Source organism: Oncorhynchus tshawytscha, linkage group LG25 (genome assembly GCF_018296145.1).
Source record: "Oncorhynchus tshawytscha isolate Ot180627B linkage group LG25, Otsh_v2.0, whole genome shotgun sequence".
NCBI classification, from domain to species: domain Eukaryota; kingdom Metazoa; phylum Chordata; class Actinopteri; order Salmoniformes; family Salmonidae; genus Oncorhynchus; species Oncorhynchus tshawytscha.
In genome coordinates this window covers 2758413-2780923 of record NC_056453.1, presented here as the reverse complement: position 1 = coordinate 2780923, position 22511 = coordinate 2758413, and the positions used below count along the sequence as shown (strand labels likewise).

Genomic DNA, 22511 nt, shown 5'->3' with positions numbered 1-22511 from the left:
ACAGACGTGAGTGCTCCGTGTCGGTAGTCATTTAGTCAGGTTACCTTAGTGTTCTTGGGCACAGGGACCTTGGTGGTCTAATTGAAACATGTTGGTATTACAGACTCAGACAGGGAGAGGTTGAAAATGTCAGTGAAGACACTTGCCAGTTGGTCAGCGCATGCTCGCAGTACACGTCCTGGTAATCCGTCTGGCCCTGCGGCCTTCTGAGTGTTGACCTGTTTGAAGGTCTTGTTCCCATCTGCTGTGGAGAGCGTGATCACACAGCCGTCTGTAACAGATGATGCTCTCATGCATGTTTCAGTGTTACTTGCCTCGAAGCGAGCATATTTATTTAGCTCATCTTGTAGGCTCGTGTTACTGTGCATCTCTCGGCTTTGCTTCCCTTTGTAGTCTGTAATGGTTTGCAAGCCCTGCCACATCTGACGAGCGTCGGAGCCGGTGTAGTACGATTCAGTCTTAGTCCTGTATTGATGCTTTGCCTGTTTGATGGTTCGTCGGAGGGCATAGCAGGATTTATTATAAGCTTCCGGGTTAGTCCCACTCCTTGAAAGCTGCACCTCTGCCCTTTAGCTCAGTGTGAATGTTGCCCGTAATCCATGGCTTCTGGTTGGGGTATGTACGTACAGTCACCGTGGGGACGACGTCCTCGATGCACTTATTGATAAAGCCAGTGATTGATGTGGTGTACTCCTCAATACCATCGGAATAATCCCGAACATATTCCAGTCTGTGCTAGCAAAGCAGTCCTGTAATTTGTCCTTTAATTCATCATCACCCATTGTAATGCTCATTATTTTTTCTGAATGTACTTTACATTTCAGGTCACTAATGGTACCAGGTGTGTGACTGGTAGTGGGCTTGCTGACGGAGAACAGATGGAGAGGTTGTGGTCCTACGTTAGAACATTTGTGAAGATCACAAAAGAGATGATCGTGTTGACGCCCTCAAAGATGCCCTCTACTACGCATCCAGGGTCAGGGAGAAGCAAGGTATAACTGTATAACTGGAAATCAGTTAAGTATTGAGACAACCTATTGTTCAGGATTGTGTTGATATCATTTTGCCCCAAAAAACGCTGATGTTATAGCACCGGCAATACAACTCCGTCGGCAGAAGGTCCTGATAGAGGAAGCCGAGGCAAAGGAGGAGTTGATGGTGTTGCTTAACAGCATTCTAGGTTAGATTCCATGTGTTTTGCTCATAACTTTTATTTATATATAATGATCCTTTTCTGCAAATTCAATCAGATTAATTGGCAGCAGGGCTTCAGTATCATGAGACAAGGCTTTCTCCCACAGAGCTCATCTTTATGGAATGGTTTGCCGATGTGAAAGAGTCAGATCTTCAAGTCTAGACTGAAGACTTCTCTCGTCTGTCAGTCCTATGATTGAGTATCGTCTTTCCCATGGGTGGGAAGGTGAACGGAAAAGTACTAGCCCCCACAACCCACCCCACCCATAAACCTTGACATCCTAAAACATGAAAGCCATCTGACCCTAGAGTGTTTTGCACCCTCTATAGCCATTGCAGTCTTTGCCTGACCCTGCTGGTCATCTACAGTATGAACGTTTGAACGTGTGTTTGTGTGCCCTATGCGGTTCTGATTATCCATCTGTCTGACAAGCACACCAAGAGCTGCTTGTATTGTGCTTCTGACTCTGCATTGCTTGCTCTTTGGTGTTTTTAGACAGGGTATCTGTAAAGCACTATGTGATGCTGTTTTACAACTGCTGATGTAAAAAGGGCTTTATAAAATACATTTGATTGATTTGATGATGAAATCCTTGTTGTGGTTTCACTGACCATTTGATATTTGAGTAAAATTCTTAACATTGTCCATAAGATATTTCTCTCTAACCTGTGAGCATTGCACATGTAGAACTCAGCACAACTGCCAGTGTGGTTTATTATGTTCTGCAACCCTTGGTTATGTCGTAGGCAGCACCCAGTCGGACGTGGAAGTTTGGACCCGTCAGATGAAGGAGACCCTCACAGACAAGAGGACGTTGTTCCTTACCTGGCAGGAGAGATGCGTGGAAACTCTCGCAGAACAACAGTAAGTCACATAAGCAGTTGCTACATCTCTGACCTAAGGTTTTATCCCGTCTCTAAACACCCCTTTCTGTCTGGCTTAGCCTGTGTCCTAGTTTCACCATCTCTAAACACCCCTTTCTGTCTGGCTTAGCCTGTGTCCTAGTTTCACCATCTCTAAACACCCCTTTCTGTCTGGCTTAGCCTGTGTCCTAGTTTCACCATCTCTAAACACCCCTTTCTGTATGGCTTAGTCTGTGTCCTAGTCTCACCATCTCTAAACACCCCTTTCCGTCTGGCTTAGTCTGTGTCCTAGTCTCACCATCTCTAAACACCCCTTTCTGTCTGGCTTAGCCTGTGTCCTAGTTTCACATCTCTAAACACCCCTTTCTGTCTGGCTTAGTCTGTGTCCTAGTCTCACCATCTCTAAACACCCCTTTCTGTCTGGCTTAGCCTGTGTCCTAGTCTCACCATCTCTAAACACCCCTTTCTGTCTGGCTTAGTCTGTGTCCTAGTCTCACCATCTCTAAACACCCCTTTCTGTCTGGCTTAGTCTGTGTCCTAGTCTCACCATCTCTAAACACCCCTTTCTGTCTGGCTTAGCCTGTGTCCTAGTCTCACCATCTCTAAACACCCCTTTCTGTCTGGCTTAGCCTGTGTCCTATTCTCACCATCTCTAAACACCCCTTTCTGTCTGGCTTAGCCTGTGTCCTAGTGCATAGCTACTTCCTGTTACTTTATACACTTATCACCCCTTCCTGCTTTCAGCTGACCCTTTCCACTACATAACTCAGAAACATGAGTACCCCCCCCTGCTTTAATCTATTGTACATGAAGTACCAACACTTCACTCTGCATAATCCACTCTACACTCAAAGGGATGTTGCCTTCCTAACTGGTTAGTTGTACGTTGAGATGCTTTCATACTGTTTATATTTTCACTTATATATCTTTATAATATTTTCAAGGTCTGACAGGATGTCCCCGGCAATCACTGATGAAAAGGAACGCTCAGTTGACTACTCAGCTTGAAAAGAAGGATGTTGTCTCTATATTTGTCCCACTGTATTGGGGCTACTCGATATAGGTTTTAAACCTTTTAACATAAATGTTCACGTTTCAGCCTGGAGAAAAGGTTGAAGGCCATGGAGAAACCGGATTGTACGCTGGTCTCTCCAACACTGTGCAGCAATTATGGAAAGTCTGCAGACTATTGTGGCCTGGCCAGAAAGTATGCAGACTAAGATGATTCTCTGTCTGCTGGCTACAATCCATAGCCTGGTCCTGTAGTGCTCTTCCTCTTGTGGCCTGGTCAGAAAGTCTGCAGACTAAGATGATTCTCTGTCTGCTGGCTACAATCCATAGCCTGGTCCTGTAGTGCTCTTCCTCTTGTGGCCTGGTCAGAAAGTCTGCAGGTACTACAGCCAGTTCAGTGTTGTTTAACACTGCATCACACGCTGGCATATCACTGCTGTTATCTACGTCTCATTCACCCAGGTGCTTTGAACTATATGAAAGATTTCTATCAAACTTCACGATTTTCATGACCATTTCTTAAAATTGTTTTTCAAATGGACAAACCATTGCTGTGTGGCTCTCCAGAAAAATCGAGCGGACATCGGAGAGAATAAAACCGCAGATCAACGCCTAAAGATGCATAACATGTGCCTTAGGGCAGCAGAGGAGAGGTACACAATGCAGGAAGACCTACACAATGGCCTTTTGCATTGCCAGCAAGAGCTGGGGCTTTTTAAAGATGCATAACATGTGCCTTAGGGCAGCAGAGGAGAGGCACACAATACAGGAAGACCTACACAATGGCCTTTTGTATTGCCAGCAAGAGCTGGGGCTTTTTAAAGATGCAGAACATGTCAAATGCAGAACATATTTAAGCTCCAGCAAGCATTTTCAAATGTTGGCTGATGATGGCTCGGTCAGCACAGATGTAAAAGAGGACAGTGAATCAGAAGATGAAAGTGGTTGAGGAATGAATGTCTGTGTGCGTGTGAGTTTTATAGGGCAAACTATACACTGAGTATTTCTTACATTAGGAACAACTTCCTAATATTGAGTTGCACCCCCCCAGCCCCACTTTTGCCCTCAGAACAGACTCAAATCGTCAGGTAATGGACCTGTACCCCCGCACATTGACTCGGTACCGGTACCCCCTGTATTTAGCCTCGTTATCGTTATTTAATTGTTACTTTTTTTTAAACTTTATTTAGTAAATGCATTTTCTTAACTCTATTTTCTTAACTGCATTGTTGTATAAGGGCTTGTAAGTAAGTATTTCATGGTCAAGTTTACACCTGTTGTATTCGGCGCATGTGACAAATACAATTTGATTGGACTCTACAATGTGTCGAAGAGTTCCACAGGGATGCTGGCCCATGTTGACTCCAATGCTTCCCACAGTTGTGTCATGATGGCTGGATGTTTTTTGGGTGGTGGACCATTCTTGACACGTGTGAAAAACCCAGCAGCGTTGCAGTTCTTGACACAACGGTGCGCCTGGCACTTACTACCATAACCCCGTTCGAAGTCATTTAAATAATTTGTCTTGCCCATTCACCCTTCTGAAGGGCACACAATCCACGTTGCAATTGTCTCAAGGCTTAGAAATCCTTTAACCAGTCTCCTCCCCTTCATCTACACTGATTTAAATGTATTTAACAAGTGACGTCAATGAGGGATCATATCTTTCACCTGGATTCACCTGGTCAGTTTACGTAATGGAAAGAGCAGGTGTCCTTAATGTTTATTACACTCAGTGTATATGTTTGTCATACTTGGGACAAATAGGATGTTATGCAGAAAAATATGTTGGACAGACAAGGCAATGTATGTTTGTGCGCATAGAAGTCAGTGATTTATGTTACCTATACTGTAGGTTAATGAGGCAATACAAATGTGATGTGACCAACATATGGATTAAATGAAAGGGCCGAGATTCATCAAAACCTTAAGAAGACATTTCTTAACTGTCTTATGAAGAAGGTTTTATAACTCAAAAAGGTTATTGGAAATGTTATTGTGCAATTTCTTATGTTTCCCATTAAGCATGAAGTTGGGAAGGAATTCGATTCTTGAAAATTAAAAAGTTATTGGATTTGTTCTTTATTCCAAGATGCTAAACTCTTGTATTAAACTCGGTGAGAGAATAAGCTCATGTTTAATTCACAAACTTCATCTGAAATGTTCAGTAGGGTTATTTTAAGCCCAAGAACATGTTTTAGAACCTGAACTTGTTTGCCATTTCTAGCTACAGTTGAAGTCGGAAGTTTACATGCACTTAGGTTGGAGTCATTAAAACTTGTTTTTCAACCACTCCACACATTTCTTGTTAACAAACTATAGTGTTGGCAAGTCGGTTAGGACATCTACCTTGTGCATGACACAAGTAATTTTTCCAACAAGTGTTTACAGATTATTTCACTAATTCACTGTATCACAATTCCAGTGGGTCTGAAGTTCACATACACTAAATTGACTGCCTTTAAACAGCTTGGAAAATTCCAGAAAATTATGTCATAGCTTTAGAAGCTTCTGATAGGCTAATTGACATCATTTGAGTCAATTGGAGGTGTACCTGTGGATGTACTTCAAACTCAGTGCCTCTTTGCTTGACATGGGAAAATCAAAAGAAATCAGGCAAAAAATAGTTGACCTCCATAAGTCTAGTTCATCCTTGAGAACAATGTCCAAACGCCAGAGAGTACCATGTTCATCTGTACAAATAGTACGCAAGTATAAACACCATGGGACCACGTAGCCGTCATACCACTCAGGAAGGAGATGCGTTCTGTCTCCTAGAGATGAACGTACTTTGGTGCGAAAAGTGCAAATCAATCCCAGAACAACAGCAAAGGACCTTGTGAAGATGCTGGAGGAAACGGGTACAAAAGTATCTATATCCACAGTAAACGAGTCCTATATCGACATAACCTGAAAGGCCGCTCAGCAAGGAAGAAGCCATCGCTGTACCCGTACAAAATTTTGTATCATGTTTTCTATTTTCTTTTGTCTTGCTGGCGGCGGTACCATAAACACTGGATGCCAACCTCTGTTAAAACCCATCAAAAAAGAAGAATGCCGTTTTGAGAAAATGCAAGTGACGGACTCTCACATGCTGTTTTTCTATCTTGAAGTGTTGTGCGTCCATCGAACATGTAAGTGTTGTGAAATGTGCATATTGGTGTGGGCAACATCTGACTCTAGCAGGATTAGGCCGAGTTTACAAGCATTTCGCTACACCCGCAATAACATCTGCTAAACACGTGTATGTGACAAATAAAATTAGATTTGATGTGAGTTGTTAGGTTTAAAGGGGAACCTCACCCGCTTATTTGACCTTGTTTTTTGGCTTACTCCTCAACAAATGCTGGAAGCCATGACAGAAGCAAAACATGAGTTGGCTTGGGGGTGTGGTTTTACATGGGAGTTTTTTGGGGTGTGACCTTGCCACCACCAAGACACACCCATTTGTCAGAACCTTGCCCTCAGCTGTTTCCTACCACTCAATAAAAACAAACCAAACACTTGGAGGTTGAGTTCAATAACTACAGGCAGATGTAGCCAGCAGCATACCACCCTGCATACCACTGCTGGCCTGCTTCTGAAGCTGAGCAGCATTGGTCCTGGTCAGTCCCTGGATGGGAGACCAGATGCTGCTGGAAGTGTTGTTGGAGGGCCAGTAGAAGGCACTCTTTCCTCTGTTCTAAAAAATATCCCAATACCCTAGGGCAGTGATTGGGGTTCTGCCCTGTCTAGGATGCCATCTTTTGGGTGGGATGTTAAACGGAAGTCCTGACTCTCTGAGGTCATTAAAGATCCCATGGCACTTATCGTAAGAGTAGAGGTGTTAACCCCAGTGTCCTGGCTAAATTCCCAATCTGGCCCTCAAACCATCATGGTCACCTAATAATCCCCAGTTTACAATTGGCTCATTCATCCCCATCCTCTCCCCTGTAACTATACCCCAGGTTGTTGCTGTAAATGAGAATGTGTTCTCAGTCAACTTAACTGGTAAAATAATGGATAAATAAAAAAAGTGAGATGATGGATAAAGCTTTGAATAGGTCAGAAGAATGCAGTTGCTGAATTTATGTAGATAATCTAAACAATGGTTTTGATAACTTTCAAATGTAGTAACAGGTCTATGTAGAATAAACAGCCAGTGGCTTGCGAAAGTATTCACCCCCCTTGGCATTTTTCCTAATTAAAATTGATTTTGGGGGGTTTGTATCATTTGATTTACACAACATGCCTACCACTTTGAAGATGCAAAATAATTTGGGGGGTGAAACAAACAAGAAATAGGACAAAAAAATGTTTACTTGAGCATGCATAACTATTCACCCCCCCCCCAAAAGTCAATACTTTGTAGAGTCACCTTTTGCAGCAATTACAGCTGCAAGTCTCTTGGGGTATGTCTCTCTAAGCTTGGCACTTCCAGCCACTGGGATTTTTGCCGATTCTTCAAGGAAAAACTGCTCCAGCTCCTTCAAGTCTTATGGGTTCTGCAGGTGTACAGCAATCTTTAAGTCATACCACAGATTCTCAATTGGATTGAGGTCTGGGCTTTGACTCGGCCATTCCAAAACGTGTAATGTTTCCCTTTAAACCACTCAAGTGTTGCTTTAGCAGTATGCTTAGGGTCATTGTCCTGCTGGAAGGTGAACCTCCGTCCCAGTTTCAAATCTCTGAAAGACAAACAGGTTTCCCTCAAGAATTTCCCTGTATTTAGCGCCATCCATCATTCCTTAAATTCTGATCAGTTTCCCAGTTCCTGCTGATGAAAAACATCCCCACAGCATGCTGCCACCACCACCATGCTTCACTGTGGTGTTCTCAGGGTGATGATAGGTGTTGGGTTTGCGCCAGACATAGCCTTTTCCTTGATGGCCAAAAAGCTACATTTTAGTCTAATCTGACCAGAGTACCTTCTTCCATATGATTGGGGAGTCTCCCACATGTCTTTAGGCAAAAACCAAATGTGTTTGCTTATTTTTTCTTTAAGCAATTACTTTTTTTCTGGCCACTCTTCCATAAAGCCCAGCTCTGTGGAGTGTGCGGCTTAAAGTGGTCCTATGGACAGATACTCCAATCTCCACTGTGGAAATTTTGCAGCTCCTTCGGGGTTATCTTTGGTCTCTTTGTTGCCTCTCTGATTAATGCCCTTCTTGCCTGGTCAGTGAGTTTTGGTGGGCAGCCCTATGTTGGCAGGTTTGTTGTGGTGCCATATTCTTTCCATTTTTTTAAATAATGGATTTAATTGTACTTTGTGGGATGTTAAAAGTTTTGGATATTTTTTTAGAACCCAACCCTGATCTGTACTTCTCCACAACTTTGTCCCTGACCTGTTTGGAGAGCTCCTTGGTCTTCATGGTGCCACTTGTTTGGTGGTGCCCCTTAGTGGTGTTGCAGACTCAGGGGCCTTTCAGAACAGGTGTATATATACTGAGATCATGTGACAGATCATGTGACACTTAGATTGCACACAGGTGGACTTTATTTAACTAATTGTGTGACTTCTGAAGGTAATTGGATGCACCTGATCTTATTTAGGGACTTAGCAAAGGGGGTAAGGGGGTAAGGGGGTGAATACAAAGGGGGTGAATACATATGCAACGTTTTTGATTTTTTTTAGTTAATTTTTTCGCCACCAATTTGGACTGTCCATCACATGAAAATCCAAATAAAAATCAATTTAAATATGTTGTAATGCAACAAAATAGGAAAACCGTGAAAGGGGACGAATACTTTTGCAAGGCACTGTAATACCATTAAAGCACTGTTCTGCTAATATGTGACCCACCATCTCTTTTCAGTCTTATTATCAAAGCACAAGGCGAGACCCAGATGCAGATAATTGGAGTCTTACAATGTTTATTAATCCAAAGGGGTAGGTAAGAGAATGGTCGTGGACAGGAAAAAAAGTCAAAACCAGATCAGAGTCCAGGAGGTACAGAGTGGCAGACAGGCTGATGGTCAAGGAAGGCAGAATGGTCAGGCAGGTTGATACAAAGTCCAGAAACAGGCAAGGGTCAAAATCAGGAGGACTAGAAAAAGGAGAATGTAAAAATCAGAACAGGAAAACCACTGTATGACTTGGAAACGTACAAGACGAACTGGCACAGAGAGACAGGAAACACAGGGATAAATACACTGGGGAGGGGGTGGAGACAATCACAAGGACAGGTGAAACAGATCAGGGTGTGACCCAGACATATCAGTAATGGTTTTTAAAAAGGCAGTAAATTAAGCTGATTGATCTGTTTTGCTACCATAGGAGGCTCCGCAGATAGCCAGGTGTCGCGGTATTCCCGCCATGGTGCTGGAAGGAAAGCTCTGCTGTCGGGACAGCTTCATGGAGGCCTAACAGTTTGTAGACACTGTTTGTTGTGGTTAAATTGCTTTTAATGTATTGTTTAGATGCATGCATCTAAAAAAACTTTGGAGTTTGCCCCACCAAGATTTATAAGCTAAAATTGCCAATGGTGGTCGTATCAAACAGTCTTATTGCAGTTGAAAAAAAGACACGAAATGATTTAGGTGTAGGCATACTACTACAGTACCTATTCACGACCACTAGATGTCAGCCTTGCATCCTATACAGAGTAATGCTCAAAGGTGCTGATTGGTAGACTCACTGGCACATTCCACTTTGTAAAACACACTTTAATGTATTTAACCAACTTCAACCCCTTATGAGGGAACAGAAACAGGGCCATACGCTATAAGGGCACATAGGCCAACGCATCTTATTTTAGGGTTGTTGATAATGGGGTAGCAGGTGAGGTTCTCAACCAGGAGGGCTAGGACCCAGGAGGGCCTCAGAGTTTTTAGGGGCTCCCTGAAGGCAGGGAGAAAACATACAAATAGAAAATAGCTGCAGTAAGGACAAAATATATTACATTTAATAGGAGAGTACTGTTTATCAGGAATTAAAATATTTAAAAGAATGTTAATTTTCATATTTTGAGTGTTGACAAATGAATATCAATCACAATTTGCATATACATGTTATCTCTGATGTAGGAGGTCCCCAGATTGTCTGAAAGCATTTTAGAAGGACCTTGGAAAAGGTTGAGAACCACTTGGTAAAAGGTTCAGAAGGCAGATTAGTAGATGGAATGTTGCTGTTTCAAGCCCGGGCAGGGCATAAAAACTGAACTGTGGGAACCTGATGGCTGCTGGTCTCTAATCCCAGGTACCTGCTGTCGTGGCCTAGAGCAAGACACTTAAACCCTATAAAACTGCTCTCCATCCTGTGGCACTGTGCTCCATGGCTGACCCTTTGCCATTCCATGTGTGTATGAGTTAGGCAGAAGACACATTTCTGTTCCTCAAATGCACAATAAAGTATCTATTCCATTCTATTCCAAGAAAGAGTATCCTATAGCCGGCAGCCACAGAGTAATTCGTTTTTGGGCAGCCATTTTTCCCCCGCAACAACAACCAGCAGAAATAGCCTGGGTGGGAATTGAACCCACAACTTTGTTAGTGCCTTAAATTAAAGGCTAGCATTATCTAAAATGCTTCCATCTTGTCTGTAATGTATAGCAAATATAATTTCATAATAATGCCAAAACCAGCAACGGGATCTAGACACACTGCTGTGCACAGGTTTTTCTCTTCCTTTTTTTGCGTGCGAGCCTTGTGGTCTGCAATACTGCTGGTTTTCTTTATTGATTGAATGTCATTGATTGGCTGGGAGAGCCCACTCACCTGAGGTGCGTTCCGTTCGCTTGAACGTTTGCTAAGTTGCAGAACGGTTTGTACTGAACAACACGTTTCCCCAAAAAGTTCTTGAACAGACTTTGAGGTACGTTTGCCACCGTTTGGTGGGTGTGCGAGGCGTTTCTTGAAGCAAAGAGTGACATATTTAAAGGGCAGTGGCCATGCTGACAGCGTTCCACAACCCACAACCCAACCCTGTTTTTCAACTGGTCGTTCAGTAAAGCACCGTTTCCATTCAATTAAAGGTTACAGAACGTAAACACGTGCTGAACGCAGCCCAGGTTTCCCCATTTAGACCTGTATTAGTCCCAGAATAGAGGAGAAGATTGAAAACCAGCAGTGTTGTGGACCTCAAACCCTGTATCTGAGACTGTGTCAATTGCTTTAGGCCAGATAGTTTTGTCATTCTTATTATTTCCTTTGAAAAGGTTTAATGTCAATCAATACAAGCATACCTGAGTGTCCTGCACTGACGCTTCTTCTGTCTCATGCTCTGTATCATGCTATCATCAAAGGTATATAGGCCATGGCTATTACCATATGGTCCAGCTAATATTATACAATTTAAAGGAATACGGCTATTGTTGCATTCCGTCCAGGGGCAGAGCTTAGCTTTCACCCCCATGGGTGCAAAGCATAGTCTGGGCCCCCCCTCCTGTGCGTAAAATCTTAATCGGTAAAGGCAATCGCTAACTGCTTTCCCAAGTCGAACATGTACAAAGTATATTGCTTTGCAATATAGTTTACTAATGATTTAAGCAAATTGTTTCTACCATGATGAACACAAGCTTGTATTAGGCTACAGAAATGTGTACCAGCAGGTACAAGGCCCCAGATCTCTTTTTAGCTAGCTAGTTGGCGAGATCTGACGCCTAGACGGTCACAGATTGGTTGGATGCAAAAATGCATTATGCAAATCCATGGCAACGGACGAATGCGCCAATATAGGTCTTAATATCTTTAACAAATGCATATTTTAATCACTTGTCAATTTCCAAATACTTATTTTCTAAACTAAATATAGGGCGATAGGTAGCCTAGTGGCTGTAAGGTTGCTAGATCGAACCCCCCGAGCTGACAAGGTAAAAATCTGTTGTTCTGCCCCTGAACAAGGCAGTTAACCCACTGTTCCTAGGTAGGCTGTCATTGAAAAAAAGAATTTGTTCTTAATTGACTTGCCTAATCAAATAAAGTTTATATAAATAAAATTAACAACCAAAATATAATTTTATTCAGCTTGTGACAATTATATTCAATGACATGAAACTCACATGTCATTGAATATATGCATGCTGGCACATATTGGGCACCTGGGTCTCCCCATTTCCAGATGGATATCCTGCCGAAATTCAGGGTTTGGACAAGTATTAAGAATGTGGCTATTGAAGCTTATTCGCAATACATATTCCTTAACATGCGCCTCTCGATCTCTTCTTTTGCCCCTCTGATTCCACATTGTCCCACCACCCATCAGTATCCTGCCCACTAGCACTGCCAGGCATGTGGGCATCTCTAAGCTAGGAGGCTCTCTCAGAGCACAGCCATGATTATCTCTGTTCAAATGACTCATTTAGCCAAATTTACCTTGGTTGTCTTTGTGGTTAGCTTTGTGGTTTGGTGTGGAATTCACATTGATTATATATTTTCTCTAATTGCAAGAAAGTGATATACACTATATATACAAAAGTATGTGGACACCCCTTCAAATGAGTGGATTTGGCTATTTCAGCCACACCCGTTGCTGACAACTGTATAAAATCAGCCATGTAATCTCCATAGATAAACATTGGCAGTAGCCGAATAGCCTAACTGAAGAGCTCAGTGATTTTTAACGTGGCACCATCATAGGATGCCACCTTTCCAACAAGTCAGTTCGTCAAATTCGGTCAACTATAAGTGCTGTTATTTTGAAATGGAAACGTCTAGGAACAACAACGGCTCAGCCACGAAGTGGTAGGCCACACAATCTCACAGAACGGGACTGCTGTGTGCTGAAGCTCGTAGTGAGTAAAAATAATCTGTCCTCGAATGCAACACTCACTTCCGAGTTCCAAACTGCTTCTGGAAGCAATGTCAGCACAATAACTGTTCGTCGGGAGCTTCGTGAAATGGGTTTCCATGGTCTCGGCTGGCGTGGTGTAAAGCTCGCCTCCATTGGACTCTGGAGCAGTGGAAACGCGTTATTTTTATTTATTATTTATTTATTTAACCTTTATTTAACCAGGTAGGCAAGTTGAGAACAAGTTCTCATTTACAATTGCGACCTGGCCAAGATAAAGCAAAGCAGTTCGACACATAAAACAACAGCGTTACACATGGAGTAAAACAAACATACAGTCAATAATACAGTAGAAACAAGTCTATATACGATGTGAGCAAATGAGGTGAGAAGGGAGGTAAAGGCAAGAAAAAGGCCATGGTGGCAAAGCAAATACAATATAGCAAGTAAAACACTGGAATGGTAGATTTGCAGTGGAAGAATGTGCAAAGTAGAAATAAAAATAATGGGGTGCAAAGGAGATAAATAAAATAAATACAGTAGGGAAAGAGGTAGTTGTTTGGGCTAAATTATAGGTGGGCTATGTACAGGTGCAGTAATCTGTGAGCTGCTTTGACAGTTGGTGCTTAAAGCTAGTGAGGGAGATAAGTGTTTCCAGTTTCAGAGATTTTTGTAGTTCGTTCCAGTCATTGGCAGCAGAGAACTGTAAGGAGAGGCGGCCAAAGAAAGAATCGGTTTTGGGGGTGACCAGAGATTTACCTGCTGGAGCGCGTGCTACAGGTGGGTGACGCTATGGTGACCAGCGAGCTGAGATAAGGGGGGACTTTACCTAGCAGGGTCTTGTAGATGACATGGAGCCAGTGGGTTTGGTGACGAGTATGAAGCGAGGACCAGCCAACGAGAGCGTACAGGTCGCAATGGTGGGTAGTATATGGGGCTTTGGTGACAAAACGGATTGCACTGTGATAGACTGCATCCGATTTGTTGAGTAGGGTATTGGAGGCTATTTTGTAAATGACATCGCCGAAGTCGAGGATCGGTAGGTTGTTCAGTTTTACGAGGGTATGTTTGGCAGCATGAGTGAAGGATGCTTTGTTGCGAAATAGGAAGCAAATTCTATATTTAACTTTGGATTGGAGATACTTAATGTGAGTCTGGAAGGAGAGTTTACAGTCTAACCAGACACCTAATTTGTCTACGTATTCTAAGTCAGAGCCGTCCAGAGTAGTGATGTTGGACAGGCGGGCAGGTGCAGGCAGCGATCGGTTGAAGAGCATGCATTTAGGTTTACTTGTATTTAAGAGCAATTGGAGGCCACGGAAGGAGAGTTGTATGGCATTGAAGCTTGCCTGGAGGGTTGTTGTTAAGTGTCCAAAGAAGGGCCAGAAGTATACAGAATGGTGTCGTCTGCGTAGAGGTGGATCAGAGACTATGGCTATCTGGAGTTATGCTTCACCTTCTGGCATTCCGAAGAACTAATCTGGGTTTGGCGGATGCCAGGAGAACGCTACCTGCCCCAATGCATAGTGCCAACTGTACAGTTTGGTGGAGGAGGAATAATGGTCTGGGGCTGTTTTCATGGTTCTTGCTAAGCCCCTTAGTTCCAGTGACGGGAAATCTTAATGCTACAGCATACAATGACATTCTAGATGATTCTGTGCTTCCAACTTTGTGGCAACAATTTGGGGAAGGCCATTTCCTATTTCAGCATGACAATTCCCTGTGCACAAAGCGAAGTCCACACAGAAATGGTTTGTTGAGATCGATGTGGAAGAACTTGACTGGCCTGCACAGAGCCCTGACCCCAACCTCATCGAACAACTTTGGGATGAATTGGAACGCCGACTGTGAGCCAGGCCTAATCGCCCAGCATCAGTGCCTGACCTCACTAATGCTCTTGTGCCTAAATGGAAGCAAGTCCCCGCAGCAATGTTGCAACATCTAGTGTATAGACTTCCCAGAAGAGTGGAGGCTGTTATAGCAGCAACGGGGGGACCAACCCATATTCATTTGAATGATTTTGGAATGAGATGTTCGATGTCCACATTCTTTTGGTAATGTAGTTTATAACATCTCTGTTAATATAGCCTAAATACATAGCTGGGTCATTCCTATAGTGATGTGAATTTTCTGTCCCCGGGAAATATCACCTATTTAGTGTTAAATAGAAACTTAGGCTTTAATTATAAGGTCAGGTGTCCTTAAAAAAACACAAAAATATGGATATTGAAAGGGAAGTCAATACATTTTCAAAAAAACAATTCACTGGATGTAGGTGTTTTTGCCATGTCCCCCAGATGTTATTCATCAACTTCCATGAGAAATATAATATAAGCCATAACATAATACAATATTTAAAATCTGTCTCCATTATTTTATAGTCCTAGTTAAAATTCTCATTGACATGTTTTTCACAATTATTGTATTTATTATTATTATTTTATTTTAGATGTTCTGTGTGCCCCTGAAATAACTTTCCACCAATGTCTTTTGTTGTAATTCTCCTTTAAGAAAACAACACCGTCCTGCAATGACACCACATTCAGGAAGTGTCACAATTTCTTTGGTGGGAAAACAACGGTACAAAGCAACATAAATATATACACTCAGTTGTATCTATTTTACAATGTTTCATGGTAGTCTGTGTGCTCCACTCATACATTTCCACCCTGTTAGGCTAAATTATGAAGAAAATGAACCCAATTACTAAATGGTAAAATATGTTTGATAGAGAAGTTAAAATCCTGTTCAAGTGGTCCCCATTATTCTAGCTCAATCTGGCTCACTCACAAGCGCTATGGCTAATTTAGGCTCCAAATGTCCACCCTGTTAGAAGTATACACTAACAGGTTGGAAAATGCACCTGAGCTTGACTGTTTTTCGGAAAATCAAACGTGTACTTTTTCTGATAGAATACAAAAACAAAAAACATACTTTCTTTTTCAAAAATTAAGAGGTCCAAAAAGCACCAGACAGTAGGAATAACCTAGCTAGGCCTAAATAGATTCATAAATGGGTGTCCATTGTTAGGCCTATGCTCTGATAGGAGTGAGATTTGTCATAAAAACGACATCAAACGAGAACATTTTATTCTCTCTCCGTTTTTGTTACTCTCTTTCTCTCTCTTACTGGCTGTGACAGATGGCGAGTCCCTCTTCCCTCCAGAAGGCACTCTCTGTGAATGCGGGCGCATGTCAATCACCCGCGCTCATGTCATGACTCTTGCCAATGATGTGTCAGCCATATGGCCTTGCATCATAGCTTGTATGTAACCCACCCAGCCCTGGTAGAGTATACCGCACTACTGTATCTGCGCAGTTGGGGTAGGGATAGCACAGCGAAAAAGCAGCGAGCTTGACTTCAGCCGCACCAATTGAAGTGTCCATGCAGGAGCGGTGTGGACTTGGACTGGCCACCCGGAGACGGTCTAAACAAACGCGCTTTCGCCTCTCACCCAGCTCCAAGACGGCGGTAGGTTTACATTTTTGGGATGGCCCTCAACGAATTATGGAACTAACACCAACGAGAGAATTTATACAAAGGTTGAATGGAACATGTGTTATTTCATAAGATTGCTCTTTAGAGAAACTAGGCTACAGCGTATCTTGCGCATGAATGAAATGATATTGTTCAACCCTCGTTGTTTTATCGCATATCAAGAGTGACAGAGTCAAAAACATATTTTAATCCTGCTCCACGCTCTTTATCCGCGCTATCATGTAACGCGAACACGGGAAGGGATTGATTCCATGCACAGCGCGGACAACTACATTTAATAAGAAAGCCTTTAACGATCAATTTGACATGCATTATAGGTCCACTAAAAATCTACATGCATTATTCTATTCATATCGGAGGCTTATCGATGGAGCTTAGTCGTTTCCTTTGAGAGAGGGTTAGGACTTTATTTTAAAAGTCCCTGAAATCGTATCTCCGTTTGAAATGGAGCCATTTAAGGGACAGACTTCATTTGACAGAACCTAAAATCAAATCAAAAGGAAATCATACTAAGCAGCACATGGGGTACGGTAAATGTGTCTGTGTGTCAGAGCATTATGGCCCTACAAGATATGAAGGAGAGTGAGTGGTAGCGGAAGAGAATTCTACTTTTCAATTCACATTACATCCTTGCCTTACCTTCGTTGTGGCTGGCAACGCGACATTCTTGGTCAGTAGCTCAAGTTGACCATGAATATGACAGTAAATACCACTAGCCAGTAAGCACAAACTATTCAATGACAAACGTTTCTTATAAACATATTAAACTCTTGTATATTGCAACCGATCCATATTACACTCTTGAATAATGCAACAATTCACAAGCAGACAATTATTGGTTTTATATTCTTGTCTGTAGGCTACACGCATTACATTTTAGCTTCAAGACCAAATACAGACTTCCTATAACAGCATGTCATTAAGTAACGTTAGCCTATCCGAAAGATTAACCCTGTCATACAATATTAAAGTAAGCTACAGTAGGCCAACATTACAACAAACCAGGGTTAATTTTGAACAATATCATGCAAATCATTACATGTGGTAATTGCGACTGAAAACGTCGGTAGGCTATAACACCGGGAGTAGCTGTTTATATGGAAGTAAATCAAATGTCTCAACTAGGGTCCAAAGTTGGTTAGGTAAGATACCAGATCAGGAAAAACTCTGGGCCCCAGGAAAACAACACCGCCATATAAAGTCCAATGAAGAAGCCTGAAGGAGGAGAGATTACTAGAAACAAACTCGGTTTACCCTTTTATCTGTGGATTAATTGTCGGAGTAGAGAACCTTGTGCATTTCATGTAAAATAACAACCTAATGTTTATATCCCAGGACAAATTAGCTAGCAACAGCAAGATAGCGAGCTAAATTTCCGTAAATGTTTGCTTCTTGACCTGTCCCCAAATGAATATAGTTGGTTCAGAGTTCGTTTTGATATTTAAACCTGTGTGTCCTGATCGTGTCTGGTGTAGAAGGACACAATCAACATGCGCATGATGACGCACGCGCGAGAGCGTTCTGGTCAGCATGTTACTGTAAACATAGTTGTCCAGAGATGATTTTATCCTCTTTTTCCAAATCCAGATAACCTACAAAAATATAGACTGAAGACTTAGTTCTGCTGTGGCAGCCTGCTAATTGTTGAAGGGGAAAGGTAGGAAAAGAAAGCTAAGGCTATTTTACAGCAAATCTGTCATGTCAAATTGGCATAACCATTTAGGCCATTCACACATGCGTAGAATCGGTTATTATTCGATGCAAATAACGAAGTAAATTGTGAATATTATCAGAAATTTCTTTTAATTTATGGGTAGGGTATATTCTAAAATTAGTCCACAATTTATTATGCCTGTGTTGGAATGTGGCCAGAAATGGTGTGTGTGGGGGGGGGGAAGAGTCTACTCGCCGCACAATGTGCCCCATGGGACCTTATGATGAGCCAGCCCATAGGGCCAGCACCGAAAAACCTGCTGTGAGACTGCACGCCAAGGCACGTGCATGGAGAAATGAAGGAAGCGCTTAGTTGGTCCCGTCTGTCGCCCCTCTGCAGCAACCCCCTACTAAGATAAAACATATATTTAATAATAGCCTGTTATTTTGACGAATAGCCTAATCAAAGTCATTTTAGACTCGTGAATTAACACGATGTCTAAAGTTCTTATAGGAACATTAGCCTATTCTATTAGAGGCCTATTGAACTTGGCTCAAGTGCACACATAGGTACACATCTCATTTTGGATAAGACCTAGCCTATCACCAATACCATGCACTGTCTGAAACTGCTTCTAGTTCTCATCTGTCTTGTGATGTGTTTTCCAGTGCCACCATGTTGACAAGGCTATTCAGCGAGGTTCTGCCGGATGTCCAGAAGCTCTCGGGTTGGGTGGAGAACAGCGAGGGCGAGGACTCCAAAACCAAGGAGGAAGACATGGGTCCCCTGCAAGACGACGACTTGGATGACGGCGACGCCAGAGAGGGAGGCAGCCGGGATCAGTCCGAGATGGCTGGGGATGACGTCGACGATGAGGACTGTGGTGATGAGAACGAGGGGGAAGACACAGCCGAAAAGCCCGGGCCAAAGAAACGCAAGATGACGCCAGCACGAATTGAGCGCTCCAAGGTGCGGCGTCAAAAAGCCAACGCACGAGAGAGAACGCGTATGCACGATTTGAACTCTGCGCTGGACAATTTGCGCAAAGTAGTCCCCTGTTATTCCAAAACGCAAAAACTCTCAAAGATAGAGACGCTGAGACTGGCCAAGAATTACATTTGGGCGCTCGGGGAGATCTTGCGCAATGGGAAAAGGCCAGATGTAGTATCCTACGTGCAGACACTGTGCAAGGGCCTGTCCCAGCCCACCACAAATCTAGTAGCTGGTTGTCTGCAGCTCAACTCTCGGAACTTCTTGACAGAGCAGTGTCCTGACGGGGCCCGGTTTCATGTCCCCAACTCCTCTTTCTCCGTGCACCCTTACTCCTACCAGTGTCCCCGTCTGTCTAGCCCTCAGTGCCAACCCGGCTCCAGTCGGCATATGAGGACCCATAACTACGGCTACGGCGACGCGGTCTACCCAGGGGCAATCTCCCCGGAGTACGACAGCCCAGACTATGGGGGCCATCACAGCTCGCCTGTGTGCGTCAACGGCAACTTTTCCGTGAGTCAACAGGAGTGTGGGTCGCCGGACACAGACATGAACTATCACTATGCTATGCACTACTCTGGACTGTCTGCTTCGCGCGCCACTGCAGTCCACGGACTAGCGTTCGGCACATCGGGAGCGCGCAGCGGTTCCGCGCACTCTGAAAACGTGCCGCCGCCATTTCATGACATGCACTTATTGCACCATGACAGGACGCCCGTGTACGAGGAACTTAACGTCCTTTACCACAACTGAATTCACCAAAACCCTAACAACCCACCGGACCCCTAAATACCCAACTAAAAATCGTAACGTTAGGCTATAATAGCCTATCCATTTTGACACTGGATGAGGTTTTTAGAAAACGGAAGGTGGGGTGGCAGGAATTGAGAGAGAAATACCAATATTCTCAATGTTGGTTCTCTGTTTTATTGATGTCGTTCCTGAATTGTCGTTATGCACATTTTGAAGGTATGTCAGAAATCAATATTTCCAATCAAATGTCGCCGTGTATGCATAATGCGAGTGCACTCAAAATAAAATGTGTTACATGAACGAAACATCTTATAAAACAAAAAATAAAACAATATTTTATAATTATCTGACATGAGGTGGTTGACCAAATAAATTATTTCTGACTTGAGAAATTGAGTCAATCTCACTGTATGCTGAAGGGCAAGAGCTCCACCATGGAATCACAAATGCATTATTTGAGTACATAACTATCTAAGTGACAAGAACCACTTTCTGCATTAGGTTCGTTTCCAAATCCAATATTGAAACGAAAGACAATTCATTAAACTGACCAAACGCTTAATGGGCGTTTTAGGAATAGGTCTGTAGCCTAGTATACTGTACACCCTAAAAAATAAACGTTTCCTGGAAAATCCTTCGGGGTAATTTAAAGTAATCAACCTTTACGATTCCTGTAGGATCCATTAGGATAATTAAGGTTAAGGGAACCTTACATTTAATTTAAGAACCCATAATCTGCTATCAGTTCGTTTTTTAAACGTTGTAGACATAAGGGATGCCTTGAATAACCCTGTTCAAAAGAGGGGTTTTGGAACCAGCAGTGCGCTCCTGAGTAAATGGCGCTAGTGCGTGTATCATTTTACAAATGTGATCTCTCTCATGCCAGCAAAAAAGACGCGAGCACTAGCTGTCGCCAACCAGAGTCAGGACCATGGACAGTTCTTCTACTCGTGTGCCATCAACGGAAACGTCACTATTTAAAAAAAAAAAGTACTTATCCTTTATATACCTAAGCATCACCAACTACCTTGGTTAGCTCGGACTCGCCAACCATAATAGTTTATGCCTATGTAGGCCTATTGGATATTTATTCAATCATTATTTATGGAAGTTCTTGTCTCTCATCATCATTGCATCTCTGCTAGCTAGCTACCTGCCACTTTTTTGTTTAGCATAGTAACGTAGAATGTTTATCCTGCCCCTGTCCAGTTAAGTTGTAGATAGTTTGGGTGCTGTGAGAAACTCAGCCTCCACAAACAAGGTAAGACACACACAGAGAGAGGACGCAATCTAGGTTATGTTAAACGTGCAAAAATGAAAACATTCAGATGTTACGTCTATCAACTACCCATGTTGAATGTGTCTAATTTATGTCTTTCAGGCTGATGTGTTGGGGCGGACTGCTTTGATAGAGAAAATCAACCTCAGCTAAAACACACACAGAATACTTCATCTAAGTTATGTTTAGCTTGAGTAAACCTGACAAAAATATTTCAACCCATGATACACTCTTTCAACATCTCTCCATCTTTCTCCCTTTAGTCCCTGTCTTATCCTGGACAGTTAAGTGGTGAAGAGTTTAGGTGCTGTAATAGAGAAATGTAGCAACCTCCACAAACAGGTAAGGCACACACAAACAGGTAAGGCACACACAAACAGGTAAGGCACACACAAACAGGTAAGGCACACACAAACAGGTAAGGCACACACAAACAGGTAAGGCACACACAGACAGGTAAGGCACACACAAACAGGTAAGGCACACACAAACAGGTAAGGCACACACAAACAGGTAAGGCACACACAAACAGGTAAGGCACACACAAACAGGTAAGGCACACACAAACAGGTAAGGCACACACAAACAGGTAAGGCACACACAAACAGGTAAGGCACACACAAACAGGTAAGGCACACACAAACAGGTAAGGCACACACAAACAGGTAAGGCACACACAGACAGGTAAGGCACACACAGACAGGTAAGGCACACACAGACAGGTAAGGCACACACAGACAGGTAAGGCACACACAAACAGGTAAGGCACACACAAACAGGTAAGGCACACACAAACAGGTAAGGCACACACAAACAGGTAAGGCACACACAAACAGGTAAGGCACACACAAACAGGTAAGGCACACACAAACAGGTAAGGCACACACAAACAGGTAAGGCACACACAAACAGGTAAGGCACACACAAACAGGTAAGGCACACACAGACAGGTAAGGCACACACAGACAGGTAAGGCACACACAAACAGGTAAGGCACACACAAACAGGTAAGGCACACACAAACACAGAGAGATGACCAAATGTCGTGAATGCTCATGTTTTTTATGTTGTGTTTGTCTAATTTATGTATTTAAGGCTGGTATATTGGGGCAGCCTGTTCTGTCCTCTGTATTTCAGACGAAATCAAGACAATGTGTAAGGCTCTCTATGGATCTACAAAAAGGTTAGCCTCTATAAAGTCTCTGGATGTAATTGCAGTGTGATTATAGTGTTCCGTGCCATTTCTTTGTCTTTCAATACTAACTGAATAGTGAATGAATTTACAGTGGGATTATTGTGTGTTCTGTTACCCTGTCTTTGTCCTCCATACTGTCTCGTTATTATCACTGCAGCTGATTGCATAGCACATACTCAACTTTAATTGATGATAATCAACACCCATAATCAATGCCATTGTTATTACAAAAGTAATTGTTAGTCTACATGTTATCTTGTATGTTTCTCTTATGTTTTAGGTATCCCAATACCCGGCAAAACATGGGTGTGTGTACACTCTTTAAAAAGTACTCCTCGTTGAGAGACCAGACATTGAAGGGATGTAT

The 22511-nt window shown here is 42.8% G+C and overlaps 1 protein-coding gene across 2 annotated transcripts; it reads left to right on the top strand.

The window, feature by feature from the left end:
• The first annotated feature begins 1931 nt into the window (after positions 1-1931).
• Positions 1932-21372, top strand: LOC112224065 (neurogenic differentiation factor 2-like). Of its 2 annotated transcripts, none has more exons than XM_024387358.2 (2): positions 1932-2059; positions 18596-21372. In XM_024387358.2, the coding sequence occupies exons 1-2, from the start codon at positions 1980-1982 to the stop codon at positions 19668-19670; spliced, it is 1155 nt and encodes a 384-aa protein (XP_024243126.1). In that variant the 5' UTR covers positions 1932-1979; the 3' UTR covers positions 19671-21372. The 2 variants fall into 2 exon arrangements, with proteins under 2 accessions (XP_024243126.1, XP_024243127.1); XM_024387359.2 differs by lacking the exon at positions 1932-2059 and adding an exon at positions 16060-16246.
• The last annotated feature ends 1139 nt before the right edge of the window (positions 21373-22511 follow it).

Coding starts and splice junctions, on each gene's coding strand:
- LOC112224065 (XM_024387358.2), top strand. CDS start 1,980: ATGAAGGAGACCCTCACAGACAAGAGGACGTTGTTCCTTACCTGGCAG. Junction 2,060..18,595: donor GAAACTCTCGCAGAACAACA/GTAAGTCACATA, acceptor TGTGTTTTCCAG/TGCCACCATGTTGACAAGGC.